The 19,663-nt window shown below is 33.4% G+C and overlaps 1 protein-coding gene across 1 annotated transcript; it reads left to right on the top strand.

Moving 5' to 3' along the window:
- The first annotated feature begins 2,024 nt into the window (after positions 1 to 2,024).
- On the top strand, positions 2,025 to 2,653 carry LOC107013841. The gene has a single exon (XM_015213720.2). The coding sequence runs from the start codon at positions 2,236 to 2,238 to the stop codon at positions 2,545 to 2,547; it is 312 nt and encodes a 103-aa protein (XP_015069206.1). The 5' UTR covers positions 2,025 to 2,235; the 3' UTR covers positions 2,548 to 2,653.
- The last annotated feature ends 17,010 nt before the right edge of the window (positions 2,654 to 19,663 follow it).

Raw genomic sequence — 19,663 nt, 5'->3', positions numbered from 1 at the left:
AAAAAGTAAAAACTCTAGTGAAGGAAAATAGGAAACGTATCTAATAATACGCATTTAGGCTGTCTTATTAATTAAAAAGCTTAGAAGGAAAGTTCAGTAGGATAAAACCTCGTAAGGAAAAAAGAGTAAAACATGTATTAACTTTCCTTAATGAGAATATCAATTAATCCAGAGACTTGAATCATCACATTTCAAATTTGTGCACCATATACTCAGAAGTTGTAGTTGGTAGAGACTTGAGAACAAATCAACCACATGTCACTCGAACAAGTTTATTAACATTGATATAACCATTCTTTTGGAGCACATGTGTGTAGAAAAGGTTTGGAATGTGTTTCGAAATATCTCCTTCTAGGAATCATTTCTTCAGGATCAAAGAATTCTGCAAGTTCCCCACTTCAATTTGTTTAAGCAAATAATCTATTGTCTTTTAAAATTTTTGAAGAGTTTAATTCGAGTTATCAACTTGTATAACACAACATGAAAAAAAAAATTCTTGCTTGTGATCTATATGAGGATTATAAATAAGTATTTCAAAATTTCGAATGTTTTACACTTTGAATTCTTCAAACATTTTCATATCAATTTTGTCGAGTAACGACATTCACCTTAAATGTATGAAAGCTTCTTGTGTCTAGACTGAAAGTCAGATAAGGTTTACCCTTATCAACATTCACACGATTTTAAAACGCATTAGACTCAATCTCAACTTTTGTTTGTGACGTTTTCACAATTAGCTTGCCTTGCTAACATTTTACCATTTTACAAAATCTTAAGATTCTTTAATGGATGTCTATTGTAGAGTCAAAATATCCTGAAAATTAAAGTATTGGAATCAGTTAACTTCTGATTTACTATAACATGTGCCTCAATTACACTTTCTTGTTCAATACAAACCAAAAGATAAAGTAAGGAATTTTTCCATAAGACATGTCTGTTTAGAGATATTCTTGGTTATACCAGTATACCACATCCATGACAAGGGTCATAATCATTTTCACGTCTAGCATGGTTGGTATCACCTCATTCACTTCAATCATTCGGGTATATAATAATTAGTACTTCGTTCCACATTCATGTGCATTATTTAATAACTTTTCTTCTTTCAGACGCATTATGTACTGCCATCAAATCACTTAAGGGAACAGAGCGAGTCCAATAAAATAGGTTTTATGACTAATTTTCATCAAAAACACATCATTTTGACATAGTCGTCATTATAAGATCAATATGGTGTATTGAGACTCAAACGGGATATTCTATCTATGTAAACAGACTTAAATTCAACATCTTTCATCACAGTGCACTAATGCAGAAACATGATATCTTATCATTTGGTGCGATTGAACATGAATCTAATCGTCTCATCCTCTTAATGCGATAGAACATAACTCATTATCTTATTTTTTTGATGAGATTAAATTTGAATTTATCGTCTTACCCTTAACCAATAATATAATAAGAAAAGTGCTTGGTACTCACCTTCGAGACTGCAGCAATATTATCATTTATGGTGGCAATAATTTTTGTAAGCAAACAATTTGCAAAATCATACGTACAAAAAGAGAAATCAATTAGATCAGAGTTCAAATTAAATAGCAGCAATAATACTAATGCAAGTAAGTATATGGTGGCCCCGTTGTTGTGCACACGGACAAGTTGTATACATAAAATTTTGTTTCAGACGAGCCACCTGAATTCAATTTTTAATACATATATAATATAAACTTTACATATATATACTTCTTGCATCCAAAAAAAATTATGATGACACCCGTCCATAAAAATCAAGAAATATCTATCGTTAGTTTTTGATGGAGCATGAGTAATTTATATTAATAACGTATTATGAAATTATATAAAATCATGAGATGAGATAGAAAGTAGACAAAAAAGAAAATGTCTATAGTTATGATTTTAGAATGAGAAAATACACGATAGACATTCACTATATTCATTTATAATATATTTGAAATTTTAATCGTAACTTTTTACTTTTAACAAAATAAACGCTTAAATAGGAGATTGTGAATTATAGGAAAATTGGTTTCTCCCATCTCCACTTCCACATCTTACCGATCCTAATTGGGAAAGGAATTCCCAATTGTTTCCTTTCCCAATTCCTCACCTATATTTATTCCTACTTTTGCAGTTTTATTTTTTCTTATTATTGCATAAACCAATTGACGAATCAATGCTTTGTTTCAAATATTTGTTTAGATCCAAAAGAACACGATGATGTCAATTTTCAGTTCTTTTGATGCTCTCTCCGCTGAAATTTTGGGCCAAAAAGTGAACCACTCTTGGGCACCGCCCACTTCTGACAACAAACAACAACGAGGTGCAGGTGTGGGCCCTATCGTATCCGATCGCAACATCGCCGTTTCTGTTTCTCCACCGTCTACTTCCGTAACCAGTAAACTGAACAAGACGGAAGAGGCGCCGCCGCCGTCATCATCTTCAAAATCTCCGTCGCGCCCACGGAGGCGAAAGTTTGCACCGGAATTGGATGGAGTCTACTGTTTTGAAACAATTCCTCCGTATTGATTTTTTTTTCATAAACTCCAAAAAGATTGAAATTCTTTATTCTCGTCAATTGTCATGACATTATTGATTATATAATTTGCTTAACTGAAAAACCTTCAATTCGTGATTTCTCTCTCTGTTTTTTTTGGTCATATCTCCTTTTACGGTGATCCATATCAAATACTCCCTAGTTACTTAAAACAATGAAATTTGAATGAATTAAAAACTTAAAAATTTTAAAAGTTTTTTAAATTAATTAATTCAAGTGTATAATAGATTAATTTTTTTAATTTATTAAAAATAAATAATTAATTACGAATAATTATAAAAAAAAATGAACAAGTAATTAAAGTAACAAGTTCCACGATTGATTATTTTAGAAACTGATTTTTTAATATGAATAAGCATTTATTTCAAAGTATGCCTTTTAAATTAATGCCTTCAAAGATGTATTAAAGAAGCTAAATTTTTTCTTGGAAAAGTGGTACAGTAAATGAAAGGATGTGCTAGCTCTTTCTTGGAAGTATGTTCCATGTGGCAAGATAATGTGATGAGCTTCTCCTAGGCCAAGAGTAACGGATGAACGTCAATTAATTTGTAGATTCATGTATTTTATTTAATTTTGAAAAATATTTTATATTGTTAAAAATAATTTTTTAATACAATGTCTAACAAGACTCAAGAGAATGACTGGACCATTCATGGCACCCTATAAATAATCTGAAAAGAACATAATATAACTAGAAATAACATAAATGACACTAAAGCACATGGCTAGTGAGTGCACTGGTGCTCCCAAGTTCATACCTCAGCAAGCGTAGCTTTGTGTTTGATTTTGAGTAACTTTTGCCTGTGATAAACATAAATGTTGTTAAGGAGTTTTGAATATCCAACCTCCATTTCTTAGTCAAATTAGGATAAAATAGACTAGTTGAACTAGAATTTAATTTGTCTAGAAATTCACTTGATTTATATTTATTATTACACTCTAAATAGTTTTTATTAATAAAATGTCATATTATATTTGATCAGAATACAATTTTTTTCCATATGAGAAATGGAAAGGAAGGAAATCCAACTTGAAATATTTCAAAGTGTGGTGTGTCTAGTCAAAATTCAAGTTTCTATTCCTAAAAGAATTAAAATAGGACCTATGATTGTGGACTGTAAAATTGTTGTTTATCTTGTATTTCAAACATACTTAGAACAAAACTTTGAACATCTTTGTAAGACAACAAAGTTTAAGAATATTTTCACAAATAGAAAATTAAAACTAGTAGCGAAACTAGAAACAGAAACATATTTTTTTTAAAAAAATATACGAAATATTTTTCTTAAAGAAGAATTGTTGTTAATACCTAAAGAATCATCTAGGCGCACATCCCGAGGACCCCTTCCCCCTTCGAGTCATCGAGGTGCACGCCCCGAGGACCCCTCCTTCCCTTCGAGTCATCCTCGAGTCATCGAGGTTCACGCCCCGAGGACCCCTCCCTCCCTGAGTCATTTCCGAGTCATCGAGGCGCACGACCCGAGGACCCCTCCCCCACTCTGAATCATCCCCGAGTCCTCGAGGCGCATGCCCCGAGAACCCCCCCGAGTCCTCGGGGCGTCTCCAAAATATGCTTGAGGAAAACTCTACGGCCATTTGAAGTTTCACGAAATGTGACTTTAAAGGGGTACTTTTGAAAATTTGATTTTAAACGGACATAAAACGCGCATCAGATGTCCGATTGAGCCGATTTTTTTACCATCCTGATTATTTTTTTGATATCTACGCGAAAAAATACCACGCCCTCCATAGGACTTATAGTTTTACGTTTATCGGTTTTTGACCATATATAGGATAAAATTATAAGGAACAAAGAAAGTCAAATCGGTCAAAGGTATTGGATCTATCGCGTAGATCTCAAAATAAGAAAGTTTAAAAGAAGAATCGACCCTAAAAGATGCTCGAGGAAAAATCTACGACCATTTGAATTTTCACGAAATGAGACTTTAAAGGGATACTTGTGAAAATTTGAACTTCAAACGTATATAAAACGTGCATCCGATGTCCCATCCAGTCGAATTTTTTTCCAACCAGATTATTTTTTTATATCTACGTGAAAAAATACCGATCAATGCCATAGGACTTATAATTTTACGTTTATCGGTTTTTGACCATATATAGGGCAAAATTATAAGGAAAAAACCAAAGTCAAATCAGTCAAAGGTATTGGGTCTACCGCGTAGATCTAAAAAAATAAGCAAGTTTAAAAAAGAATCGCTCCCAAAAGATGCTTGGGGAAAAATCTACGGCCATTTGAAGTTTCAAGAAATGTGACTATAAAGGGGTACTTGTGAAAATTTGAACTTCAAACGGACATAAAATGCGCATCCGATGTCCGATCGAGCCGATTTTTTTTCCAACGAGAATACTTTTTCGATATCTACGCGAAAAAATATGACGCACTGTCATAGGACTTATAGTTTTATGTTTTTCAATTTTTGACCATATATAGGGCAAAATTATAAGGAAAAAACGAAAGTCAAATCGGTCAAAGGTATTGGGTCTACCGCGTAGATCTCAAAAAAATAAGAAAGTATAAACAAAGAATCACCCCGAAAGATGCCAGAAGAAAAATCTACGGCAATTTGAATTTTCACGAAATGTGACTTTAAAGGGGTACTTGTGAAAATTTGAACTTTAAACGGACATAAAGCGCGAATTCGATGTCCGATCGAGCTGATTTTTTTTTCAACCTGATTATTTTTTTGATATCTACGCAAAAAAAATACCACGCACTGCCATAGAACTTATAGTTTTACGTTTATCAATTTTTTACCATATATTGGGCAAAATTATAAGGAAAAAACAAAAGTCAAATCGGTCAAAGTTATTGGGTCTACCGCGTATATCTCAAAAAAATAAGCAAGTTTAAAAAAAGAATCGCCTCCAAAAGATGCTCAAGGAAAAGATCTACGGCCATTTGAAGTTTCACGAAATGTGACTTTAAAGAGGTACTTGTGAAAATTTGAACTTCAAACAGACATAAAACGCGCATCCGATGTCCGATCGAACTAATTTTTTTTCCAACCTGATTATTTTTTCGATATCTACGCAAAAAATACCACTCGTTGCCATAGGAATTATAGTTTTACGTTTATCTGTTTTTGACCATATATAGGGCAAAATTATAAGGAAAAAAATGAAAGTCAAATCGGTCAAAGAAATTGGGTCTACCACATAGATCTCGAAAAAATAAGCAAGTTTAAACAAGGAATCTCCCCCAAAAGATGCTCGAGGAAAAATCTACGGCCATTTGAAATTTCATGAAATGTGACTTTTAAGGGGGTGGGGGTACTTGTGAAAATTTGAACTTCAAACGGACATAAAATGCGCATCCGATGTCCGATCGAGCCGATTTTTTTCCAACGAGAATATTTTCTTGATTTCTATGCGAGAAAATACGACGCACTGTCATAGGACTTATAGTTTTATGTTTATCGATATTTTACCATATATAGGGCAAAATTATAAGGAAAAAACAAAAGTCAAATCGGTCAAAGGTATTGGGTCTACCGCGTAGTTCTAAAAAAAATAAGAAAGTTTAAATAAAGAATCGCTCCAAAAGATGCTCGAGAAAAATCTACAGCCATTTGAAGTTTCACGAAATGTGACTTTAAAGGGGTACTTAGGAAAATTTGAACTTCAAACGGACATATAACGCGAATTCGATGTCCAATCCAGCCGAATTTTTTTTCCAAATTGATTATTTTTTTGATATTTACGCAAAAAATACTACGCACTGCCATATAACTTATAGTTTTACGTTTATCGGTTTTTGACCATATATAGAGCAAAATTATAAGGAAAAAATAGAAGTCAAATCGGTCAAAAGAATTGGATATAGCGCGTAGATCTCAAAAAAATAAGCATGTTTAAAAAAAGAATCGCCCCAAAAGATGCTCGAGGAAAAATCTACGGCCATTTGAAGTTTCACGAAATGTGACTTTAAAGGGGTACTTGTGAAAATTTGAACTTCAAACGGACATAAAACGCGCATCCGATGTCCGATCGAGCTATTTTTTTCACACCTGATTATTTTATTAAAACCTACGCGAAAAAATACCACGCCCTGCCATAGAACTTATAGTTTTACGTTTATCGGTTTTTGATCATATATAGGACAAAATTACGAAAAAAATGAAGTCAAACCGTTCAAAGGAATTGGATGTACAACATAGATCTCGAACAAAAAAGCATGTTTAAAAAAAGAATCAACCCCAAAATATGCTCGAGGATAAATCTACAGCCATTTGAAGTTTCAAGAAATGTGACTTTAAATGTGAACTTGTGAAAATTTGAACTCCAAACGGACATAAAACGCGCATCCAATGTTCGATCCGGCCGATCTTTTTTCCTACCTGATTATTTTTTCGATATATAAGCGAAAAAACACCACGCACTGCTAGAACTTATAGTTTTACGTTTATCGGTTTTTGACCATATATAAAGCAAAATTATAAGGAAAAACAAAAGCCAAATCAGTAAAAATAATTGGGTCTAACGCATAGATCTCGAAAAGATAAGCAAGTTTAAAAAAAGAATCGCCTCCAAAAGATGCTCGAGGACAAAATCTACGCCATTTGAAGTTTCACAAAATGTGACTCTAAAAGGGTACTTGTGAAAATTTGAACTTCAAACGGACATAAAACGCGCATCCTCTTTTTTTCCAACCTGATTATTTTTACGATATCTACGCTAAAAAATACCACGCACTGCCATAGAACTAATAGTTTTATGTTTATCGATTTTTGACCATATATAGGGCAAAATTATAAGAAAAAGATGAAAGTCAAATTGGTCAAAGAGATTGGGTCTACCGCGTAGATCTCAAAAAAATAAGTAAGTTTAAAAAAAGAATCGCCCCCAAAAGATGCTCAAGGAAAAATCTACGGCCATTTGAAGTTTCACGAAATGTGACTTTAAAGGGGTACTTTTGAAAATTTGAACTTCAAAAGGACATGAAACGCGCATCAGATATCTGATCGAGCTGATTATTTTTTCCAACCTGATTATTTTTTTGATATCTACCCGAAAAAAGACCACGCCCTGTCATAGGACTTATAGTTTTACGTTTATCAGTTTTTGACCATATATAAGGCAAAATTACAAGGAAAAAACAAAAGTCAAATCGGTCAAAGAGATTTGGTGTACCGCGTAGATCTCAAAAAAATAAGCAAGTTTAAAAAAAGAATCGCTCCCCAAAGATGCTCGAGGAAAAATCTACGGCCATTTGAAGTTTCACGAAATGTGACTTTAAAGGGGTACTTGTGATAATTTGAACTTCAAATGGAACGCACATCAACTTTTTTTTTCAACCTGATTATTTTTTCGATGTCTACTTTAAAAAGTACCACGCACTGCCATAGAACTTATAGTTTTGTGTTTATCGGTTTTTGACCATATATAGGGCAAAATTATAAGAAAAAAATGAAAGCCAAATCGGTCAAAATAATTGGGTCTAACGCATAAATCTCGAAAAGATAAGCAAGTTTAAAAAAAGAATAGCCTCCAAAAGATGCTCGAGGAAAAAATCTACGCCATTTGAAGTTTCACAAAATGTGACTTTAAAGAGGTACTTGTGAAAATTTGAACTTCAAAAAGGACAAAAAACGCGCATCCGATGTCCGATAAAAGCCAATTTTTTTACAAACCTGATTATTTTTTGCTATCTACGCGAAAAATACTCCGCCCTGCCATAGGACTTGTAGTTTTACGTTTATCAGTTTTTGGCCATATATAGGGCAAAATTATAAAGAAATAATGAAAGTCAAATCGGTCAAAGGGATCGGGTATGCCGCTTAGATCTTGAAAAGATAAGCAAGTTTAAAATAAGAATCGCCCCCAAAAGATACTCGAGGAAAAATCTACGTCCATTTGATATATCACGAAATCTGACTTTAAAGGAGTATTTGTGAAAATTTAAACTTCAAAAGGACATAAAACACGTATCCGATGTCCGATCGAACCAATTTTTTTTCAACCTGATTATTTTTTTGATATCTACGCGAAAAAACACCACACACTACGATAGGACCTATAGTTTTACGTTTATCGGTTTTTGACCATAAATAGGGCAAAATTATAATGAAAAAATGAAAGTCAAATCGGTCCAAGGAATTGGATGTACCGCGTAGATCTTGAAAAAATAAGCAACTTTAAAAATAGAATCGTCACCAAAAGATGCTTGAGGAAAAATCTACGACCATTTGAAGTTTCACGAAATGTGACTTTAAAGGGGTATTTGTGAAAATTTGAACTTCAGACGGACATAAAACGCGAATCCGATGTTCGATCCAGCTGATTTTTTTCCAACCTGATTATTATTTTGATATTTATGCGAAAAAACACCATGCACTGCCTTAGGACTTATAGTTTTACGTTTATCGATTTTTGCCTATACATAAGGCAAAATTATAAGGAAAAAACGAAAGTCAAATAAGTCAAAGGGATTGTATGTACCGCGTACATATCGAAAAAATAAGCAAGTTTAAAAAGAGAATCGCCCCCAAAACATGCTCGAGGAAAAATCTACGGCCATTTGAAGTTTCACGAAGTCTGACTTTAAAAGAGTATTTGTGAAAATTTGATCTTCAAAAGGACATAAAAAGCGCAAACGATGACCGATTGAGCCGATTTTTTTCCAACCTGATTATTTTTTTGATACTTACGCGAAAAAACACCAGGCACTTTCATAGGATTTATAGTTTTACGTTTATCGATTTTTGACCATATATAGGGAAAAATTATAAGGAAAAAATGAAAGTCAAATCGGTCAAAAGGATTGGATATACCGTGTAGATCTCAAAAAAAAAAGCAAGATTAAAATAATAATCTCCCCCAAATGATGGTCGAGGAAAAATCTACGGCCAATTGAAGTTTCACGAAATGTTACTTTAAATGGTTACTCGTGAAAATTTGAACTTCAAACGGACATAAAACGTGAATCCGATGTCCGATCGAGCCAATTTTTTTTCCAACCTGATTATTTTTTTGATATCTACGCAAAATAATACCACGCACTGCCATAGGACTTATAGTTTTTCGTTTATCGGTTTATGACCATAATAGGGCAAAATTATAAGGAAAAAACGAAAGTCAAATCGGTCAAAGGAATTGGATGTACCGCGTAGATCTTGAAAAAATAAGCAAGTTTAAAAACAGAATCGTCCCCAAAAGATGCTCGAGGAAAAATCTACGACCATTTGAAGTTTCACAAAATGTGACTTTAAAGGGGTATGTGAAAATTTGAACTTCAAACGGATATAAAAAGTGAATCCGATGTTCGATGCAGCCGATTATTTTTCACACTTGATTAGTTTTTTGATATCTTCGCGAAAAAATACCACGCACTGCCATAGGACTTATAGTTTTATGTTTATCGGTTTTTGACCATATATAGGGAAAAATTATAAGGAAAAAATGAAATTCAAATCGGTCAAAGGTATTAGGTCTAACACGTAGATCTCAAAAAGATTAGCAATTTTTAAAAAAAGAATCGCCCCCAAAAGATGCCCGATGAAAAATCTACGACCGTTTGAACTTTCACGAAATGTGACCTTAAACGGATAATTGTGAAAATTTGAACTTCAAATGGACATAAAATGCGCATCCTATGTCCGATCGAATCGATTTTTTTCCAACCTGATTATTTTTTTGATATCTACGCGAAAAAACACCACTTACTGTCATAGTACTTATAGTTTTACATTTATCGGTTTTTGACCATATATAGGGCAAAATTATAGGTAAAAAACAAAAGTCAAATAGGTCAAAGAGATTGGGTGTACCGCGTAGATCTAAAAAAAAGGCAAGTTTAAAAAAAGAATCACCCACAAAAAATGCTTGAGGAAATATCTACGGCCTTTTAAAGTTTCACGAAACTTGACTTTAAAGGGGTACTTGTGAAAATTTAAATTACAAACGGACATAAATCGCGTATCTGATGTCCGATCGAGTTGATTTTTTTCCATCCAGATTTTTTTTTGATATATACGCGAAAAAATACCATGCACTGCCATAGGACTTATAGTTTAACGTTTATCGGTTTTTGACCACATATAGGGCAAAATTATATGGAAAAAAAGAAAGTCAAATCGGTCAAAGGGATTGGATGTACCGCGTAGATATCGAAAAAGTAATCCATTTTAAAAAAAAGAATCGCCCCCAAAAGATGCTCGAGGAAAAATCTACGGCTATTAGAAGTTTCACGAAATGTGACTTTAAAAGGGTACTTGTGAAAATTTGAACTTCAAACGGACGTTAAACGCGCATCCGATGTCCGATCGAACTGATTTTTTTTAAACCTGATTATCTTTTTGATATCTATGCAAAAAAATACCATGCACTGCCATAGGACTTATAGTTTTACGTTTATCGGTTTTTGACCATATATAGGGCAAAATTATAAGAAAAAACAAAAGTCAAATCGGTCAAAGAGATTTTGTCTACCGGGTAGATCTCAAAAAAATAAGCAAGTTTAAAAAAGAATCGCCCCAAAATATGCTCGAGGAAAAATCTACAACCGTTTGAAGTTTCACGAAATGTGACTTTAAAGGGGTACTTGTAAAAATTTGAACTACAAACGGACATAAAACTCGAATCCGATGTCCGATCGAGCCGATTTTTTTTCCAACCAGATTATTTTTTCAATATCTACGCGAAAAAATACCATGCACTTCCATAGGACTTATAGTTTTACATTTCTCGGTTTTTTACCATATATAGGGCAAAATTATATGGAAAAATAAAAGTCAAATCGGTCGAAGATATTCAATGTACCGCGTAGATATAAAAAAATAAGCAAGTTTAAAAAAAGAATCTCCCCCAAAAGTTGCTCGAGGAAAAATCTACAGCCATTTGAAGTTTCACGAAATCTGCCTATAAAGGTGTACTTGTAAAAAATTTGATCTTCAAACGGACATAAAACGCGCATCCAATGTCCGATCGAGCTGATTTTTTTCCAACCTGATTATTTTTTTGATAACTACTTGAAAAAACACCATGCACTGCCACAGGACTTATAGTTTTACGTTTATCGGTTTTTTAACCATATATAGGGCAAAATTATAAGGAAAAACGAAAGTCAAATCGGTCAAAGGTATTGAATGTACCACGTAGATATCAAAAAAAATAAGAAAATATAAAGATAGAATCGCACCCAAAAGTTGCTTGAGGAAAAATCTACGGCGATTTGAAGTTTCACGAAATGTGACTTCAAAGGGGTACTTGTGAAAATTTGAACTTCAAACTGACATAAAACGCGAATCCGATGTCTGAACCGGCCGATTTTTTTAAACCTGATTATTTTTTTGGTACCTACGCAAAAAATATACCACGCACTGCCATAGGACTAATAGTTTTACGTTTATCGATTTTTGACCATATATAGGGCAAAAATATAAGGAAAAAAAGAAAGTAATATCGGTCAAAGGGATTGGATGTACCGCGTAGATTTCAAAAAAATTAGCAAGTTTAAAAAAAGAGTCGCCCCAAAAATATGTTCGAGGAAAAATCTATAGCCATTTGAACTTTAACGAAATATGACTTTAAAGGGGTACTTTTGAAAATTTGAACTTCAAACGGACAGAAAACGCGAATTCGATGTCCGATCCAGCCGATTTTTTTCCAACAAGATTTTTTTTTGATATCTACTTGAAAAAACACCACGCACTGCCACAGGACTTATAGTTTTACGTTTATCGGTTTTTGACCATATAGAGGGCAAAATTAAAAGGAAAAAACGAAAGTCAAATCGGTCAAAGGTATTGGATGTACCACGTTGATATCGAAAAAAATAAGCAAATTTAAAAAAAGAATCGCCCCCAAAAGATGCTCGAGAAAAAATCTACAGCCATTTGAAGTTTCACGAAATGTGACTTTAAAGGGGTACTCAGGAAAATTTGAACTTCAAACGGACATATAACGCGAATCCGATGTCCGATGCAGCCGAATTTTTTTTCCAAACTGATTATTTTTTTGATATCTACGCAAAAAAACTACGCACCGCCATATAACTTATAGTTTTACGTTTATCGGTTTTTGACCATATATAGAGCAAAATTATATGGAAAAATAGAAGTCAAATCGATGAAAAGAATTGGATATAGCGCGTAGATCTCAAAAAAATAAGCATGTTTAAAAAAAGAATCGCCACAAAAGATGCTCGAGGAAAAATCTACGGCCATTTGAAGTTTCACGAAATATGACTTTAAACGGGTATTTGTGAAAATTTAAACTTCAAAAAGACATAAAACGCGAATCCGATGTCCGATCCAGCCGATTTTTTTGTCCAACCTGATTATTTTTTCGATATTTACGCGAAGAAACACGACGCCCTGTCATAGGACTTATAGTTTTACGTTTATCGGTTTTTGATCATATATAAGGCAATTAAGGAAAAAACGAAAGTCAAATCGATCAAATATATTTTATCTACCGCGTAGATCTCAAAAAAATAAGCAAGTTTAAAATAAGAATCGCCTCCAAAAGATGCTCGAGGAAAATTCTACAGCCATTTGAAGTTTCACGAAATGTGACTTTAAAGGGGTACTTGTGAAAATTTGAACTTCAAACGGACATAAAACTCGCATCCGAAGTTCGATCTAGACGATATTTTTCCAAATCTGATTATTTTTTGATATATACGCGAAAAATACCACGCACTGCCATAAGAATTATTGTTTTACGTTTATCGGTTTTTGATCATATATAGGGCAAAATTATAAGAAAACAACGAAAGTCAAATCGGTCAAAGGAATTGGATGTACCGCGTAGATATCGAATAAATAAGCAAGTTTTAAAAAAGAATCGCCCCCAAAAGATGCTCGAGGAAAAATCTACGGCAATTTGAAGTTTCACGAAATGTGATTTTAAAGGGGTACTTGTGAAAATTTGAACTTTAAACGAACATAAAATGCGAATCCGATGTCCGATCCAGCCAAATTTTTTTCCAACCTGATGATTGTTTCGATATCTACGCGAAAAAATACCACGCACTGCCGTAGGACTTATAGTTTTACGTTTATCGGTTTTAGACCATTTATAGGGCTAAATTATAAGGAAACAACGAAAGTCAAATCGGTCAAAGGGATTGGATGTTCCGCGTAGATATCAAAAAAATAATCGAGTTTAAAAAAATAATCGCTCCTAAAAGATGCTCGAGGAAACAATCTACAGCCATTTGAAATTTCACGAAATGTGACTTTAATGGGGTACTTCTGAAAATTTGAACTTTAAACGGACATAAAACGCGAATTTGAAGTTCGATCTAGCCGATTTTTTTTCAAACTTGATTATATTTCTGATATCTACACAAAAAACACCACGCTCTACCATAGAACTTATAGTTTTATGTTTATCGGTTTTTGACCATATATAGGGCAAAATTATAAGGAAACAACGAAAGTCAAATCGGTCAAAGGGATTGGATGTAACGCGTAGATATCGAAAAATAAGCAATTTTAAAAAAAGAATCGCCCCCAAAAGATGCTCGAGGAAAAATCTACGGCCATTTGAAGTTTCTCGAAATGTGACTTCAAAGGGCTACTTGTGAAATTTGAACTTCAAACGGATCCAGCCGATTTTTTTTCGACCTGATTATTTTTTCGATATCTATGCAAAAAAATACCACGCCCTGCCATAGGACTTATAGTTTTACGTTTATCGATTTTTGACCATACATAGGGCAAAATTATAGGAAATAACGAAATTTAAATTGGTCAAAGGGATTGGATGTACCGCATAGATATCGAAAAAATAAGAAGATTTAAATGAAGAATCGTCCCCAAAAGATGCTCGAGGAAAAATCTACGGCCATTTGAAGTTTCACGGAATGTTACTTTAAAGGGGTACTTGTGAAAATTTAAACTTCAAACGTACATAAAACGCGAATCTGATGTCTGATCCAGCCGATTTTTTTCCAACCAGATTATTTCTTTGATATCTACGCAAAAAAACACCACACTTTGCCATAGAACTTATAGTTTTACATTTATCTCTTTTTGACCATATATTGGGCAATTTTTAAGGAAAAAATGAATGTCAAATCGATCAAAGGGATTGGGTATACCGCGTATATCTCAAAAAGATAAGCAAGTTTAAAAAAATAATCGCCCCCAAAAGATGCTCGAGGAAAAATCTACCGCCATTTTAAGTTTCACGAAATGTGACTTTAAAGGGGTACTTCTGAAAATTTGAACTTCAAACGAACATAAAACGCGAATTCGATGTCCGATCAAGTCAATTTTTTTCAAACCAGATTATATTTTCAATATCTACGCGAAAAAATATCACGCACTGCCATAGGACTTATAGTTTTACGTTAATCAGTTTTTGACCATATATAGGGCAAAATTATAAGGAAAAAACCAAAGTCAAATAGGTCAAAGGGATTGAAAGTTCCGCGTAAATATCGAAAAAGTAAGCATGTTTAAAAAAGAACCACCCCCAAAAGATGCTCGAGGAAAAATCTACGGCCAAATGAAGTTTCACGAAATGTGACTTTTAAAGAATACTTGTAAAAATTTGAACTTAAAACGGACATAAAATGCGAATTCGATGTCTGATCGAGTCGATTTTTTCCAATTTGATTATTTTTTTGATACCTACGCGAAAAAAACAGCACACACTTCCATAGCACTTAGTTTTACGTTTATCGGTTTTTTACCATATATAGGGCAAAATTAAAAGAAAAAAAATGAATGTCAAATCGATCAAAGGGATTGGGTGTACCGCGTAGATCTAAAAAAAATAGGCAAGTTTAAAAAAAGAATCAATCCTAAAAGATGCTCGAGGAAAAATCTACGGCTATTTGAAGTTTCACGAAATGTGACTTTAAAGGGGTACTTGTGAAAATTTGAACTTCAAACGGACATAAAACGCGAATTCGATGTCCGATCAAGCTGATTTTTTTCCAACTTGATTATCTTTTTGATACCTACGAAAAAAAACACCACGCACTGCTATAGGACTTATAGTTTTACGTTTATCGATTTTTGACCATATATAGGGCTAAATTATAAGGAAAAAACGATAGTAAAACCGGTCAAAGGATTTGGGTCTTCCGCGTAGATATCAAAAAAATAAGAAAGTTTATAAAAAAAATCGCCCCCAAAAAATCCTCGAGGAAAAATCTACGACAATTTGAAGTTTCATGAAATGTGACTATAAAGGGGTACTTGTGAAAATTTGAACTTCAAACGGACCTAAAACGCGCATCCGATGTCCGATTCAGTCGATTTTTTTCCAACCTGATTATTTTTACGATACCTACGCGAAAAAAGATCACGCACTGCCATAGAACTTATAGTTTTACGTTTATCGATTTTTGACCATATATAGCGCAAAATTATAAGGAAAAAATAAAAGTCAAATCGGTAAAAAGGATTGGATGTACTGTGTAGATTTTAAAAAAAAATAAGCAAGTTTGAAAAAATAATCCCCCCCCCAAAATATGCTCGAGGAAAAATCTACGGCCAATAGAAGTTTCACGAAATGTGACTTCAAATGGTTACTTGTGAAAATTTAAACTTTAAACGGTCATAAAACGCGAATCCGATTTCCGATCAAGACGATTTTTTGTCCAACCTGATTATTTTTATGATATCTATGCAAAAAAACACCACGCCCTGCCATAGGACTTATAGTTTTACGTTTATTTGTTTTTGACCATATATAGGGCAAAATTATAAGGAAAAAATGAAAGTCAAATCGGTCAAAAGAATTGAATCTACCGCGTAGATCTCAAAAAAATAATCAAGTTTAAAAAATGAATCTCCCCAATAAGATGCTCGAGGAAAAATCTACGGCCATTTGAAGTTTCACGAAATGTGACTTTAAAGGGTTACTTGTGAAAATTTGAACTTCAAACGGACATAAAACGCGCATCCGATGTCCGATCCAACCAATTTTTTTTCCAACCTGATTATTTTTTTGTGATATCTACTTAAAAAAAAATACCACGCACTGCCATAGGACTTATAGTTTTACGTTTATCGGTTTTTAACCATATATAGGGAAAAATTATAAGGAAAAAATAAAAGTCAAATCGGTCAAAAGGATTGGGTATACCGCTTAGATCTCAAAAAAATAAGCAAGTTTAAAAAATCAATCGCCGCCAAAAGATGCTCGAGGAAAAATCTACGGCCATTTGAAGTTTCGTGAAATGTGACTTTAAAGGGGTATTTGTGAAAATTTGAACTTCAAACGGACATAAAATGCGCATCCGAGTCCTATTGAGCCAATTTTTTTTCCAACCTGATAATTTTTTTGATATCTACGCAAAAAAATACCACGCACTGCCATAGGACTTATAGTGTACGTTTATCATTTTTTGACCATATATAGGGCAAAATTATAAGGAAAAAATGAAAAGAAAATCGGTCAAAGGCATTGGATGAACCACGTAGATATCGAAAAAAAATAAGCAAGTTTAAAAAAATAATCGCTCCCAAAAGATGCTCGAGGAAAAATCTACGGCCATTTGAAATTTTATGAAATGTTAATTTCAAGGGGTACTTGTGAAAATTAAAACTTCAAACGGACATAAAACGCGAATCCGATGTCCAATCGAGCCGATTTTTTTCCAACCAGATTATTTTTTTGATATATACGCGAAAAACACCTCGCGTTGCCATTGGACTTATAGTTTTACGTTTATCGGTTTTTGATTATATATAGGTCAAAATTTTAAGGAAAAAACAAAAGTCAAATCGGTAAAGAGGATTCGATGTACCGTGTAGATCTCAAAAAAATTAGCAAGTCTACAAAAATAATCCCCCCCAAAAGATGCTTTACGAAAAATCTACGGACAATTAAATTTTCACAAAATGTGACTTTAAATGGTTACTTGTGAAAATTTAAACTTTAAACGGAAATAAAACGCGAATCCGATGTCCGATCAAGGCGATTTTTTTCCAACCTGATTATTTTTTGATATCGACGCAAAAAAATACTTCGCCCTGTCATAGGATTTATAGTTTTACGTTTATCGATTTTTGACCATATATAGGGTAAAATTATAAGGAAAAAATAAAAGTCAAATCGGTCAATGATTATGTCTACCGCTTATATCTCAAAAAAATAAGCAAGTTTAAAAAAAGAATTTCCTCCAAAAGATGCTCGAGGAAAAATCTACGGCCAATTGAAGTTTCACGAAATGTGACTTTAAAGGGGTACTTCTGAAAATTTTAACTTCAAACGGACATAAAACGCGAATCCGATGTCTGATCAAGACGATTTTTTTCCAACCTGATTATTTTTACGATATCGATGCAAAAAAACACCACGCCCTGCCATAGTATTTATAGTTTTACGTTTATTGGTTTTTGACCATATATAGGGCAAAATTATAAGGAAAAAATGAAAGTTAATCGGTCAAAATGATTGAATCTACAACGTAGGTCTCAAAATAATAAGCAAGTTTAAAAAACGAAACGCCCCAAAAAGATGCTCGAGGAAAAATCTACGGCCATTTGAAGTTTCACGAAATGTGACTTTAAAGGGGTACTTGTGGAAATTTAAACTTCAAATGGATATAAAACGCGAATTTGATGTCTGATCCAGTCGATTTTTTTCCAACCTGATTAATTTTTTGATATCTATGCGAAAAAATACCACGCACTGCCAAAGGACTTATAGTTTTACGTTTATCTGTTTTTGACCATATATAGGGTAAAATTATAAGGAAAAAACGAATGTCAAATCGGTCAAACGTAGTGGGTTTACCACGTAGATCTCAAAAAATAATCAAGTTTAAAAAAAGAGTCGCCCCCATAAAATGCTCGAGAAAAAATCTACGACCATTTGAAGTTTCACGAAATTTGACTTTAAAGGGGTAGTTGTGAAAATTTGAACTTCAAACGGACATAAAACGCAAATTCGATGCCCGATCGAGCCGATTATTTTTTCCAATCTTATTATTTTTTTTGATATCAACGCGAAAAAACACCACGCCCTACCATAAGACTTATAGTTTTACGTTTATTGGTTTTTGACCATATAGGGCAAAATTATAAGGAAAACACGAATGTCAAATCGGTCAAAGGAATTGGGTCTACCGCGTAGAGCTAAAAAAAATAAGCAAGTTTAAAAAAGAATCGCCCACAAAAGATGCTCGAGGAATAATCTACGGCCATTTGAAGTTTCACGAAATGTGACCTTAAAGGGTTATTTGTGAAAATTTGAACTTTAACCGGACAAAAAACGCGCATACAATGTTCGATCGAGCCAATTTTTTTTCCGACCTGATTATTTTTTTGATATCTACGTAAAAAAACATCACTCACTTTCATAGAACTTAAAGTTTTACGTGTATCGATTTTTGACCATATATAGGGCAAAATTAGAAGAAAAAAAATGAAAATCATATCGTTCAAAGGGATTGGGTCTACCGCGTAGATCTCGAATAAATAAGCAAGTTTAAAAAAAGAATCGCCCCAAAAGATGCTCGAGGAAAAATCTACGGCCATTTGAAGTTTCACGAAATGTGAATTTAAAGGGGTACTTGTGAAAATTTAAATTTCAAACGGACATAAAACGCGAATCTGATGTCCGATCCAGCCGATTTTTTTTCCAACCTGATTATTTTTTTGATATCTACGCAAAAAAAATACCACGCACTGCCATAGGACATATAGTTAATTTTACGTTTATCGATATTTGGCCATATATACGGCAAAATTATAAGGAAAAAACGAAAGTCAAATCGGTCAAAGGGATTGGATGTACCGCGTAGATTTCGAAACAATAAGCAAGTTTAAAAAAATAATCGCTTCCAAAAGATGATCGAGGAAAAATTTACGACCATTTGAAGTTTCACGAAATCTGACTTTAAAGCGGTACTTGTGAAAATTTAAACCTCAAACGGACATAAAAAATGAATCCGATGTCTGATCTAGCCGATTTTTTCCAACCTGATTATTTTTTTGATATCTACGTGAAAAAACACCACGCCCTGCCATAGAATTTATAGTTTTACGTTTATCGGTTTTTACATATATAGGGCAAAATTATAAGGAAAATACGAAAGTCAAATCATTCAAAGTTATTAGATCTACCGTGTAGATATAGAAAAAATAATCAAGTTTAAAA

This window comes from Solanum pennellii, chromosome 3 (genome assembly GCF_001406875.1).
Source record: "Solanum pennellii chromosome 3, SPENNV200".
Lineage (NCBI taxonomy): Eukaryota > Viridiplantae > Streptophyta > Magnoliopsida > Solanales > Solanaceae > Solanum > Solanum pennellii.
The sequence above is the reverse complement of the archived record's forward strand: the minus strand, read 5'-3'. Positions and strand labels throughout refer to the sequence as shown.